Source organism: Mercenaria mercenaria, chromosome 10 (genome assembly GCF_021730395.1).
Source record: "Mercenaria mercenaria strain notata chromosome 10, MADL_Memer_1, whole genome shotgun sequence".
Lineage (NCBI taxonomy): Eukaryota > Metazoa > Mollusca > Bivalvia > Venerida > Veneridae > Mercenaria > Mercenaria mercenaria.
This window is the reverse complement of record NC_069370.1, coordinates 54,761,900-54,776,184: the sequence shown is the minus strand read 5'-3', so window position 1 is coordinate 54,776,184 and position 14,285 is coordinate 54,761,900. Positions and strand designations below refer to the sequence as shown.

General features: G+C 33.4%; 1 protein-coding gene across 1 annotated transcript in view; it reads right to left on the bottom strand.

The window, feature by feature from the left end:
• Nucleotides 1-2,547: 2,547 nt before the first annotated feature.
• Nucleotides 2,548-14,285, bottom strand: part of LOC123560715 (uncharacterized) — a 55,091-nt gene continuing 43,353 nt past the window's right edge. Inside the window, exons 37-41 of the mRNA XM_053516923.1 lie at nt 13,926-14,234; nt 13,607-13,680; nt 12,818-12,948; nt 8,409-8,438; nt 2,548-4,762 (exon numbers count right to left, since the gene is read on the bottom strand). Coding sequence (XP_053372898.1) covers nt 4,754-4,762; nt 8,409-8,438; nt 12,818-12,948; nt 13,607-13,680; nt 13,926-14,234 — 553 coding nt within the window. The 3' untranslated portion in view covers nt 2,548-4,753. The remainder of the gene's footprint in view (nt 4,763-8,408; nt 8,439-12,817; nt 12,949-13,606; nt 13,681-13,925; nt 14,235-14,285) is intronic.

The window sequence follows — 14,285 nt, the reverse complement described above, 5'->3', positions numbered from 1 at the left end:
AATGGAATCGTCTCCAGTCAAGGTACTTGCAGTGTACTATAACTTATGAATACAGACCACACACAAATGCAGACCAAGTTTTGGTCCTCCCAAAATGGGTTTAAATACAGGGTTTACTTCAACGTACTTTTTGTAGCAGCAGGCAAGCAGATTTAATTGTCGCATAGCCTGTCTCACATTTTCATGACATAACACGATATGAAGTAAGAATGCGCCTACTGAAGAATTAAAACATTTCGGCTGTATAACTATAAGGATCTTACATGCCTGCCTGTGTAAGACGGAGTTTTCCCTACCCGAGGGACAGTGTGGAATGGAAAACCCGAGCTGTCCCGAGGGTTGGGAAAACAGATGTCTTACACAGGCAGACATGTTAGATCATTTTTCTTGCCTATCACGGTCAAAATAGATCGTGGAGACAAATAGATTTGGGTATTTCCTACCATTATTTATATAGTTTATGACGTCACAATAGTGCCAGTACTATGTGACGTCACCTTAGCGCACGCTATATTAGACAAGATTTTTCCATAGGGAAAGACAGGAATATCTATCCCCGGCGCGTGCTCGGACAAATGTACACTTTCCCCGCTAGGTAGGCAAGAATATAAGGATCTTACATGCCTGCCTGTGTAAGACAGGGTTTTCCCTACCCGAGGGACAATGTGGAATGGAAAACCGAGCGTTAGCGAGGTTTTTTATCCATGCTGTCCCGAGGGTAGGGAAAACAGCTGTCTTACACAGGCAGACATGTTAGATCATTTTTCTTGCCTATCATGTTCAAAATAGATCAGGGAGACAAATAGGTTTGGGTATTTCCTGACATTATTTATAAATTTTATGACGTCACAACGGTACCAGTACTATGTGACGTCACCTTAGTGCACGCTATTTTAGACAAGTTTTTTTTCTAGGGAAAGACAGTAATATCTATCCTTGGCGCGTGCTCGGATAAATGTATACTTTCCCCGCTAGGTAGGCAAGAATACGGTGTCTTACATCCTTAAGTAATGGAAGACGCCTGTAAATAGAGTGCGAGATACCTTTAGATATAATCATACGACACAAAAATGTTGCACTGCATGGATGTTTAAGTTATTTTGTATATATTAAGTTTAGCCAACAAGTACTTATTTAGATAAGGTCATATATCGTGACTATGAAAAGGTGAGGTGTACCGTATGCATGCAAACAGTCTATTATTAGTGCGTGATAGAACCTTACTCGGACTAACAGAAATGTGGAAAAACATTACGGCGCACAAACAGATTTTACAGATAGTTTTTCTTGCTGACATTCGAAAATTGTTTTTCTTTCTCAACAAAGTGAAGCTACTCTGAGAGACCAGAATTGAATAACATTCAAATTGGTTCAGTATCGAGTTTCCGCCCGCATCATCAACAAAAAATTTCGCGTCGCTGTCTCGTCTTCATGCGCAACAACGACGCATTACAATATCGCAGTATTGCCTGTCGCTTTCTGATTCGTATTTATATACCTGCAAATTAAGATTTTTGATCTTAATATTGATAGAAGCTACTGTTGTCAAACTAAAGAAAATGTGCATGCATAGCCAAAGGCTTGTAGACAATGCAATGGAACTTCCAAAATTCGTTATGGCACGTTGACAACACAGTGCACGCCAGCGCGACGTAAAAGAAAGCAACCATATCATCCTGACCTTGACAATGACCCTGACAATAAACCTAGTATCTGTATGCTTTGATAAATTTAAACAGATAAATTTGTTGGCAACATAGATATGACAACAATGTTATAGACCTTTCTGACTCGCGACCTCTTGACCTGAAATGATTTTAAACGTTGCGTTCAGCACGTATATGTAAATAAGAAAAACTGAAATCATATTTTTACAGAGCATTGGCCCGGAAAACAAGTGCAGATGTTTACAATATTTTGACCTTCTTGAACACTTGTTTCGGACTGATATAAAATCGAGATAAGAGCTAGAAGAAAGAAAATCCTGTTAGACCAGTTTAATCATTCATTATATGAGGAAGCGATCCAGCTGGTTTATGGAAGACCAGGCTTCTACAAAGGTGTCTGCCTGTTACGAAATAATGCATCGGGGTCGGGGATACCCAGGACATTATTTCACCACTAAAAGCTGGAAAATTGCCAATAATTATGTCGATGTGACGTTAAACCTAAGAAGAAGAAGAAGAAGAAAAAAGCACAAGCACAATGATGCGCCATTCAACAGGTCTTCTCAAATTTTACATTTCAACCGAGTAGAAATTCAATCAATTACTTGTTGTTACGTCTGGTACCTCTCGGTAACATGGGGGACTAAATACAGGTATTCGGATATTAACTTATCACAAACTCTGTAGACATTTTCTGGTTTCAATTAAGATGAGGTGACTGATGTTAGACAATCTTTGCTATGTTTGTTTCTGGTGCAAGGCAAGTACAAATATCTGAACGCTTTAATGTTAAAGACAAGAAACGTACACGCACTTTGCTCTGTCAGTAGACGCATACTACCATATGATCATATATAGATTTATAAGCGAAAAACATGAAAACCGTTACTCTTTATTATGTCTTTAAATGTTATGTGCAATAACAAATACAAGAAAATATTGTTGCAAAGTGCCACGTGAAAAAAACAAAGAAAAAACAACACAACAACAACAACAAACAAACTCAACAAAACTTAACCGAAACTAACTGAATACAGAAAACAATCAAATTTATTAAAAATAGATTCTTTGATGTTTAATTCCGTGCCAAATATGTTACCCCCTTTTTTTGTTGAAGAATATTTAACCTGTCAATTTGTAAAGTAAGCGGAGTATAGAAACATTGCTTCATTAAAATCAAAATGTACTTTTCATCGTTTACAATCATTTTCTGACACAGGAAAGAAACATCAAGAAAAAAGTTGTTATTTAAATGAAAAATAAAAAGCATTGATTAACATATATATTTGCCTTCATCTAAGCACAAGATGTATGTCAACGTTCAAAACAAATGTACCTTAACACATAGTAAATATTCATAAGATTGTATTTCGCAATTAGAAATAAAGTCAATTTTAAAATCAATAAAAAAACAAGAGGGTCAATCTGATCATATATCGCTCACATAAACATTCTGAACAAGTTTCATGAAGATAGGGTCATAAACGTTGACTCTACAGTGTTAATAAGCTTTTCCTCTGATTTGAGTGGTGACCTAGTTTTTGACCCCACATGACCCAGTTTCAAACTTGGCCTAGGAATCATCAAGATAAACATTCTGACCAAGTTTCATGAAGATATTATCATAAATGTGGCCTCAAATATGTTAACAAGCTTTTCCTTTCATTTGACCTTGTGACCTAGTTTTTTACTCAACATGAGCCAGTTTTGTACTTGGCCTAGGGATTACCAAGATAAACATTCTGTGCAAGTTTGTATCAAATCAAAGCATAAATGAAACCTCTTTATGGCTGAAAGGGCCAAAATAGAAAAGTTTGCCCCTTTCAGGGGTTGTAACTCTAGAACCCATGAAGGAATCTAGCCGGTTTTCGAAAGGAACGGAGATCTTATTGTGACTAAAGTTGGTTGCAAGTGTGGTCTTACTTCTATCATGTTCACCAGGTAAAATTATTTTTTTTGTCTCGTTCAGGGGTCAATCAGAAGCCGTAACTCTGGAACCTACGATTGGATCTGATAGATTCATCATAGAATCCAAGATCTATTGTTGTAAAGATATTTTGCAAGTTTTTATCAAATCAAACAACAAATGAAGCCCCTATACGGCTTTAAAAGCCAAAAATAATTGCAATTATTGGCCCTTCAATGGATCATAACTCTGGAACTCATGATGGGATCTGGCCTGGTTTTGTAAGGAACCGAGATATTATACCAATACAAGTTGTGTGCAAGTTTGATTAAAATTGACTGCAAATTATGATCTCTATCGTGTTCACAATTGTGGCACTTTAAGGGACCATAACTGATATTATGCCACTACAAGTTGTGTACAAGTTTGATTAAAATCGATTGCAAAATGTGGTATTTATCGTGTTCACAAGAAATTGTGAACGGCCGGACGGACGACGGACGAAGGGCGATCCCAATAGTTCAACTTGTCACTACGTGACAGGTGAGCTTAACAAAAATAGAAATTACGATTTGAATAAAACACACAGATTGAGGAACAAGAAAGTTGATATATATCCTAAGACATGTTAACAGAACAATATCGTGTGTTTGGCAAACAGAAAGATGAAAGATAAATGGTCTCTAACGAAGCGTAAAAAAGGGACAAACACATCTTTGTATATAGAAAACGAAGATAACTTTCAAAACAACGTTCATATTATTAAGTTATAAAATTACCTTCTGATAAACTCACGTGTTGCTTTCACAACACATATATACTTATTAATGTTTAAAGTTGTGTTAGCCAAATTACATAAAATGGATGATATCAAATGAAACTGATTGGGTTATATAGTAGAAACAAAAAACTATCACAGTCGAGTCCACATCACTTCTTAAGTCAATGGAGTGAAAAAGATAAGTGTTCCGGAATTTTAGAGCGTAGTCTGTCTTTAAGAAACCTGGTGCAAACAGAACAGTCATGTGATGAATATTGACGACAACGGAAAGCATGTCTTGGTGCTGGGTAGAACAGTGTACTATATTATTCCGTTCTCAGCAATGAAAGGAAAATGGCCTACATCAAATAAGACTGTAATGTTTCACAGTCTTTGTCATCTTCTCAAAATGTCGTGACCTCAGTAAAGCTGTAATATAAAACAAAAATCCAATTCTGAAATATTTTGAATGACGGTGATTCTATGGAAAACGAAAGAAAATCGATATACAATACATTAGTAGTAACTAAGCAGTGAAACATTGAAATCAATTTGCTGGATATCAACATCAACAATAAGCATTTTCAGAGAATAAGTCAATAGTTAGGCCTAAAAAAATTCTTTGTTTCCGGTAACATGCTCAAAGACATTAGGGTAGGTAGGTCGGAACTTTTGTCAAAAAATGATTACAAATAAGGGGGTTATGCCTTTAGAGCATCAGTAAGTTGATTTCTAACATCACTGGCCATGTTTAAAGCATAAAGAGTGCAGTTTTGCATCTTTTTGTTAAAAAGTTGAAAAAAATATTCTCCAAGGCCATAAAAACATTTAGGGTCGGGCCAAATATTTAGGGTAGGTCGGGATACCAGAAACAAACAATTTCTTTTTAAAGCCTTAGTTATTAAATGTATAGCAGCAATTTTGAATTTTAGTATAATGTCGCTGAGCAAATATTACCAGATTCCCGATAAAAAATAGGATTTTTTTTCACAAAAATTGGTTTCACACGATTCCTGAATATTTGACTATCTTATACTAGACAAGAAGGTCATGACGTTACTAAATGGCCCAACAGAGCTTCTCACCTTTAATAGCTAACACGGTATCTTTTCTGTCACATGACTTTGAAAACTGACATGCAGATTCGGAAAAGATTTCAAATTTTCAAATATCTCCATGAAGACATATACGGAATACTAATTTTTCCCTTGCAAACAGGAACATTTTGGTGATATAACTCAAAATATGACAAGGTGATTTGGATGAGTTCTATTTCTTTAATGTCTATGTTTTTGACAAACCGGAATAATTAAAAACCCTCTGGATAGACGGTAACGATATGGGCATTTCTGTTTTAATAATTTCAAATTTGAACATCCAGCAGTTTATCAGTTTTGTAATTTTAGACCAGGGGATGACTCGGAATAATTTCGGAACAAGTCATGCAAGGCACTTTTTGTAAAGTTGTTTGAAAAAGAAGCAATTTCAGACAAAAATATTTCATATTTTCTGTGAACGTATACATGTTTTTGTACAACTGGAGAATGACTTCAACAATCTTGGTAGAGGGCCAACAATCGCACATTTGCGTAAAGTTACGTTAAAACCTAGCCAAGAATACTTGACAGAATTCAATTAAATATCTATTTGAAAAAGCGCCATACAGCCCATGCGGACCATGTTTTTGGCAAATTAGATTATTTTGAACGATTTCGGTAGGGGATTTCCAAAGGAACATTTGTGTGATTTATGAAATCGGGTTAGTACTTAGGTATTTCTGAACAGAAGATTTTTACAGTTCCCATTATATAATATAAGGAGCAATGACCATGCCAATAAATAAATCATGTTGAACAGTCTTGATGGAGTGAATCCCAAGAAATTGTCTCGAAATCTAGCTAACAGGTTAGGAAGAGATGTTATAATAATATTTTTCAGTGTTTAGCTTTGGTTGCCATTTGTTTTGAAGAATCGGAATAATTAGAATCATTTTGGTAAATGGTCATGCAAGAAACATTTGCGTGAAATGATTCTGAAATCAGGCCAGGAATTTCTGACAGGAATATTTTCGTCTATAATATATATATATATACTGAACAGCAAAAGAAACTATCTAGATGTATAACTGGTATATTTTGAAATATAAAATTAATTTTTCAAATTTGAATTGTTTCTTCATACCAAAATTACACTTGAAGCTCTTCACGTGATAATTTTTTAAAAATCAATCAACCGTGAAGTCAGTAGTCCCACAATAGCCGTTTGAAAGGCTATATGTTCTGCGCGTCAGTTGCATTGTAACATCCCAATTAGGCGCTCGCGCTAAATTTGATTCTGTTGTGCGGTGCAACAAACAATATTTATGAAACTTTATGCTGTTTTTCGAGTTAGCCAATTACCAATATGTCCAATGACAATAAAATTTCACAAAGAAAATTGTTAATTACAGGCGCACGTGAATTTCGTGCAAAACAGCTATTGTGGGACTACTGACTTCACGGTTGATTGATTTTTTATAATTTTATCCGTGAAGTTCTTCAAGTGTAATGTGATATGAAAAACACAAGTGATTTATAAATTAAAGTTTTTAAATAAAAAATACCCCAGTTTTAAAACTGGATAGTTTCTTTTGCTGTTCAGTATATTTGGAAAAGAGATCACACCCTATGGCAGTCATTTTGTCAATAAGGTTAATTTGAAAATCATGATTGAGGTTATCCAAAGGAAGAAATGAAATAATTTTAAAATGGAACAAGCTGTTCCTGAAAAGAAAATTGCCTTATTAGGTATTGGCAAGGAGTCAACCTTGTTTTATGCATCCCCAAAATTTTGACAGTCAATATAAAAGTTTGCACCTTTTATACAAATTGTTAACGTAAGTCGGGGTATTATCGGACAAAAAAGTTAATATGATCATTCCAAAAGACTTGATGTAAAGGTTCTTGAAAATCCACATTCGGTTTAAAGTCATTTGTATACTTGTCATTTCTTGTTCCGCGTTATATCATATAACGCATGACAAGCCAAGCCAAATGTGGACCTCCAAGAGGGTACTATCACTCATGTCAGGGTATTATCGGACGATACAAAACAATCCGGGTTAAATGTCACCAACCTAATTTGCACAAGTTCAGTAGCTAATATATTTTCTGTGTCAAAGTATTTTCAAATGTTGCTCTTACGACAAATAAAGAAGTGCGAGATGGAAACGAGGCCTAATAAACAATGTATCCCACAATCACTTTGTTTGTATTACGTTTCTTTACAAAAATCTAGGAAAATTAAGTCGATTCACACAAATAAATTTGTCAGAAATCTAACTTCTGTTATTTCTAATCTGTTACCCTACATTTCAACGACCCAATATCTAGTTTTCAACCAAGATATCGGGTGTCTGATCTGTAGCATGATGGTCTGGGTATCCAGATCCGGATATATGGACATTATTCATTAGAAATCCTGTCCGATAATATCAAGATTTGAACATCTCTCGGTAATTAAACAATGCATAGAACCGGAGAATATTTTCATACTGTTTTATAGAGTTCCAAAATAAAATATAAACATGACTGATAATTTACTTCTCAAGTACATCATCGTATTTGGTTTCAAATTTCATTGTAGCTTTATCAATTGCAACCGGAAGTGGATTAGTTATGCCCAAACGATTTGTTTTGTGTGACTTCTATAGCATTATTTTTCTTTTTATGTACTTTGTTTATATAAGCAGGAAAGCTGTCTTAAAAACAAATGACTGATTTATTATACAAACGATACCCACTAGTCCGATAATACCCTGATTGCCGTTATAAGTCTTTTTCAAAACATGATTTAAAACACTCAGTTTAGTTAAGCAATACATGATAAAACAAATATTTCTGAAACACAGTATCTCGAATTCACTTGTCTTGAAATTTCAGTGATGTCAAAGGAAGAAAGGAAGTATGAAGACGTTTATCGAAACACATCTGTAACAATTTGCATTTTTACTCAAATTGCTGTTATCATGAAGTAAAATGCTCGGAATTCGGGATACCAAATTTTGACTGTAACGGTTACAGACATGGCAACGAACCTGCTTCCTGTAGGTCGTGTCATCTTCATCCTGAATATACATTTTAACCTTACTTTAAATACAATACTGAGAAATACTAAAAAAAACAAAACAGATCACATCGAGATTGAAAATTTGGATATCAGTTTATTAAAATAAACATTGTGATTCAATGAACAGAAGGCACTTTTTTCACTTTGGTTTAATTTGTGGTGGACAGCTTTACGACATTCAACTCCGGCTAATATTTTATTTTTATTTTCAATTAATATAAAACCTATATGCACACTATATATATACTAACTATTCTCCTTGCACACTGGGTAAGCTAGCAGGCCCTGAACCGAGCTTTAAGTACGAACCTAAATAGTACTTACTGCGATTTTAAGTATTGCGTTTTTATTGAATTTAGCTATATATATATATATATATATATACACTTTTACATATATGTAAAATCAAGCTGCTTTAATGCCAGTGAGAGTTGGGACTAACATTTTGTCCAAAAACGAGTTTCTTATGAACTTCTTGACATCACCCAAACCGAATGCTAGATTTCCTTCTTATATATTAATTGTACAGATTATATCTGCTAACATTTTATGTAATATAAGTTTTCTGAAATAAGAATTTTGAAAGTTCATCTAATTAGCAAAAATGGATACGGAGGGGACAAGATCACATATCATGCTGAAGGTCTGTTTTAGCGGCAGGATGTGTTTTACTCAATGGTTCTTATCAGTTAACAGCTATAAATGAAATTCAGCAGGGGATTCACTTGAAACCTTTCCCAGCATTATCATTTTGATACAGTATTGACAAAAATGACAGGTAAATATAATTTACATATATTAACTGATATTTTGTAAATTTCTATGAGAGTATTAAGTCATATGTGCAACTGATACAGATTTTACGACAATGATTAAACGACTTCTTACCCAGTATAAAATGTACCCCAATCTGACTAAAGTACATCTCCTATTACGCTACGCATAGGATCTGACAACGAGCTATTGATGGCCTCGTTCTGACAACCCTTCCGCTAGCCAATCAAAAGTTAACTTACAACATTCTGCAAGCTTTAAAAAGCCTTGGTATTTGATATTAACAATTTTTATGTTAGAAAATGTCAGATAGCCAGTTAGCTCAGTCGGTAGCGCACTTGCTTTGAAAGCGAGAGGTCCCAGGTTCGAGCCCTGGATTAACTGCAAATTTTTCTTACCCGTTGACTTTCGAACAAGTTGTCTGATTGGTTCAAACAAGAATAAATTTGCGAAAATAAAAATAGCAATCTTGGAAATCCAAAATATACAGAAGACGAATGTGAATGGGTCGTTCTCAGATCTTCGTTTAGAAGATCAAGTACTTTAGTCAGATTGAAATGTACCCCAATCAAAGGACATTTTAACTATCTTAAAAACTATCAACAATGTTTCAAAATTGAAATATGTAAATTTCTTTTACTTATTTTATAAAATATATTATTGTCAGCTGTAAATGACAATCTGACAGATCAGTTACAAAATATAATAACCAAACACTGATAAGCTGCACAAATACAATAGAACTGTACTAAAGTTACTAACTACGCTATAACTAGTTTCTCTAAAATATGTTAAAAGGCGTACTTATGAAAATAAAAAACTTTTCTCACGGCTTAATCAGTAGAACACATTCAAAATTACAGTCAAATAGAATTAAACCTGGATAAAATACGGGACAATGATTTCAACTTTACAGTTTATTAAACACAATCCAAAAACATGTATGTTTTATGTATTAAACCATTACATATGCAAAATTGATGTTGCGCTTTTAAATTAATGTCTGCGTATAATCTAATGATCCTATGTCTTAAGACAGCTGAGTACGATTAAAATAAATTGTCCATACTTTCAAATATGACACATAAAAACAATTCTCTGAAACATTTTGTCATGCATTGCTCAACGATATCGTGGGAATGATGTTCACAAATATTTTTATTTTAATAACATTATGCAACATTGTATTGTCCATGCTATTTTGTTATACAAATACTGACATAATGTATTGCACATCGTTGAAACAGCACAAAACAATCGATAAGTGCATTGACTTAAATGGACTAACCCACACATTTTAGACGCAAATAATTTCTCTCAAACATCCATTAAAAGTGACTATGGGTACAAATTTATTGACATAAGTTTTTTTCCCCACGACATTCTTATAAACAAACAAAATATTGTGAAGAAGTAGTAAACTGTTGCAACGCATCTGAAACATTTTTATGCAGAAAATTTACATTTTTCTCGCATTTTTAAAAAACATCTAACTCTTATTTTCACCCACTTTATCATTTAACAGTGTCATGTAGACATTCTATGCCAAACTTGATGGAAATGAACATGTTGAAAATTTCACCCACACTGTGGGCTAGTAGCTTTGAATTAGAACTAATCTACTTTTTCTGCTGAGCTCCTTTCATTCTCCACATAAATAAATAAACAGGACGTCACTCAAAAGATCACTCTTCGGTATTGACATTCCATATTCATATCACTACACTGATAATTCTATTACATGTTATTTTCAGTGCATTTCGACATATTAGGGTGAAATACATCTGGTAATGTTCAAAGTGAGAAATATCAAATATATTTTTAACTTGTAACTTTTAAGAAACTATGAAATGTATAAGTTTAGTCAAAACATGAAACAAAAAGAAAATTTGGTTATTTAGTTTTAAAGGGAATTACGATAGTTTTTTATGCGCATCTTTCTGCGCAGCCGACACTTTCTATGAAAAACTGAACTGAAGTCAACATTTGTTGAAACATGTTACAGACAGTCTTAAATATGAGGAATCTTGAATGAAATAACATTTTTGATAAGTTTTATCAGTAATCAAATGTTGATACTGGTTTATGTTGTATTGACAAGTAACATGCCTGACAGGTATCTTGCAATTTTTGTGGTTGTGTTTTCAAATCGCATTTTGGTACAAAGACAGTGTTGTTCATATAATGTAAGATAATTGACTTAGTACTGATAAGACAATATCACCTTTCAGATTATTTAGTATTCAATTATAGAAAGAATTAAGAATTTTAAAACTTTTTATAACTTCTAGCAGACATACATGTAATCAATTTGGCCAGGTTCGCTCCATTTTCCGTCCGAACAAGTGTTGTATTCTAGCGGTCTTAACATAAAATTTAGCCTGGTGACCCATACATTTTTAGCCATTTTTATGCTCACAATAAAATTATCTATATACAAGAAAAATAGGAAAAAAATCTATGAAAGAATTTTTTCAAAATTTAAAAAAATATTCTACACTATGGGTATTTTTCACTGAAAAAAGTTCACAAAAGTAATATGAAACAGTATTTTTTTTTCATTTGTACCCATTATTGTAAGGATAGAGTATTACAATTATGACTATGATATCAAATAAATATATGATAAAATCTGTAAAAAGAAAAAAAACTTTATTGTGTTGTGTTGATGTATATTTTGGTTGGTATTTATAAAAAAGCAGAAAATTATGAAAATGTTGAAAAATCGCTAGCAGTTTCAGCAACAGTGGGTGTGTTCAAAACAATTTTTCACAAAAACAAGCCTGGTGACCTATTGTTTTTATTTGTTCATTGTTTTCAGCACAAATTTTCCTATCATATATGTGAATTTTAAAAAAATCTATGAAAAAAAAAACTATAGGAATTCTCTTTAAGATCAAAATAACTTTCACTCATAAACACTATATATTACATTTTCATTTGTGGGTCTGCCACTCGTGAAACTATTGCATCTGCCGTTCACTCGTGAAAGATATATCGTAAACTGATAGAAACAAATATCCCTATATCTAAACGTTCATTTCAATAACTATATATAGTGGTTATGTTCATTGTGAACTTGTATTTTACCATTTCAGTATCTATCATGTCTACGATAATGAGGAAGGTGTCTGTGATGGATCGGTCACGGCTGAAATCAGTTAATGCAAGCATAATGACGAAAAATGCATGGATTCCCATAATCTCCTTAGATACGAGTGTTATAAATGTTTTCAGTTCATTATTCAACACGTTTTTCCATTTCATAGTTAATCAGAGCTGTGTTCATAAGACCACAATCAAAGTAAGCTAAAATTTGTAGAAATTGCAAGTGATATTTCTGTCGTAAAGCGCTAATTGCGAAAACCTTTATTGTAAGCTGTATATTTTACCAAACATAAATACCGAATCGCTACAAAATAAAAAAAATACAGACCTACGCTTGTTTGTGATGATTTGAAAGATTTTCAAAAATCGATATATTGTTCTATGTTATATTATCTTACACTGCACAATAAACCTAATTCCTCAGATGTTTAATTGAATTAGACTAGTTCCATCAATTACCAGTAAAAGTTTTTAATAAATAAATAAATCATATACCGTAGATGTTGGTCGTCCTGAGTTTTCAAAAGATACACAATGCTGGTTAGGTCCATTCGAACGTGATTCCATTAATTTCAACGATTTGTTACACAATTTCAGCCTTTTCCCAATTTGTCGACTTACTGTTCCTATTAAAAATATTTATATCATTGAAAAAAAAAACATTCGCATGTATGTTGTATAATTGGAACGAAAATGACTTCTAAGCAATATTTATCCTGGTAAACAACATGCCCTGTTAGTACGGGTTTATTTTTATCATATATTGCCCTCAGAGATATTACATGAGTTGCAAACGATACGTGGCTCTGCCTGGCATTTTATCAATTTTGTTCGACTTTAATAAATTCAGTCTAGAAAGACAACAATGTAATAATGTTTTCATCAAGTGTAAGCATTTCTAGCTGGAAACATCAAAATATCTTCTTTCTTTGCCTATAACAGCTCATGTTAATTCGACTAACGTCTCCTACGTCAACGCCATAGCTTTATTACTAAAAGTATGTAATGTTTTTTTTTATTTCACTCCCACGACGTCAAACATGTGATAGAATATTTATTTATACCATCGCTTTTTTTACTATTCAAGTTTCTTTCTTCATATTATTCAGCGACAGGGTAAGTCCAGATAAAAAATTCGGGAGGAAATATTTGTTAGAAAAAAGAACTACTTTTAATATATGACATTTGTTAAAAGCAATACATCCAATTTGATGTGTAATTCTTATCAAGAAAAAAAGCAAGGTCTATTAAAATCTTAATCGTATGAAATGTTGTCTGGTTAACCTTTTGATCCAATCCTGTCATAAATATCGTCATCTGAATCTCTCTCCTCAATCAAAGGTCTAGAAGCAGCAGGACTTAAAAAATAAGACATTAAGTGTTACTATACAAAACAGACAGGAGGTTATGTTGTTTGAACATGAGATTTCCTGTTTGTGAATTTTTGTCAACTTAAGCAATGTACCAAAAGTACTATTTTAATATATAAACAAAATTATCAAATTATCTATAATACATATTACTCCATTTTAAGCAAAACAAATGTGGCTTGGTTATAAATATAGTATATGATCAAAGATCAAGTATTAATTGTGTAACCTACTCTTCCAAATATTCTTGCAACCGTGTCGCTAGCTCCAATCTTCCTGGCCCAAGATTAAGTCTTCTTCGCCTGACAAGTGGAAGAGGTCTATCAACGTTTTTATCCTTTGCCCTGTAAGCTTCATAATGCATTCCCCGCCTCAACTCCTCACTTTTCGGAGCACTGGCATGCTGTCTCATTGTTGCTTGTAAACCGTCTTTGATATGTTTAGCGCTTTTAGACAAACCATCTCTTGATCTTCCCAAGTCAGTATAACCTAGACGCCGAGATGTTGCGCCGATGCCATTTTTTGTAACCGTAACACGATACCTGTTAAAATAAATTCAACATTCTAACATAGGAATAAAACAGAAAAATGCA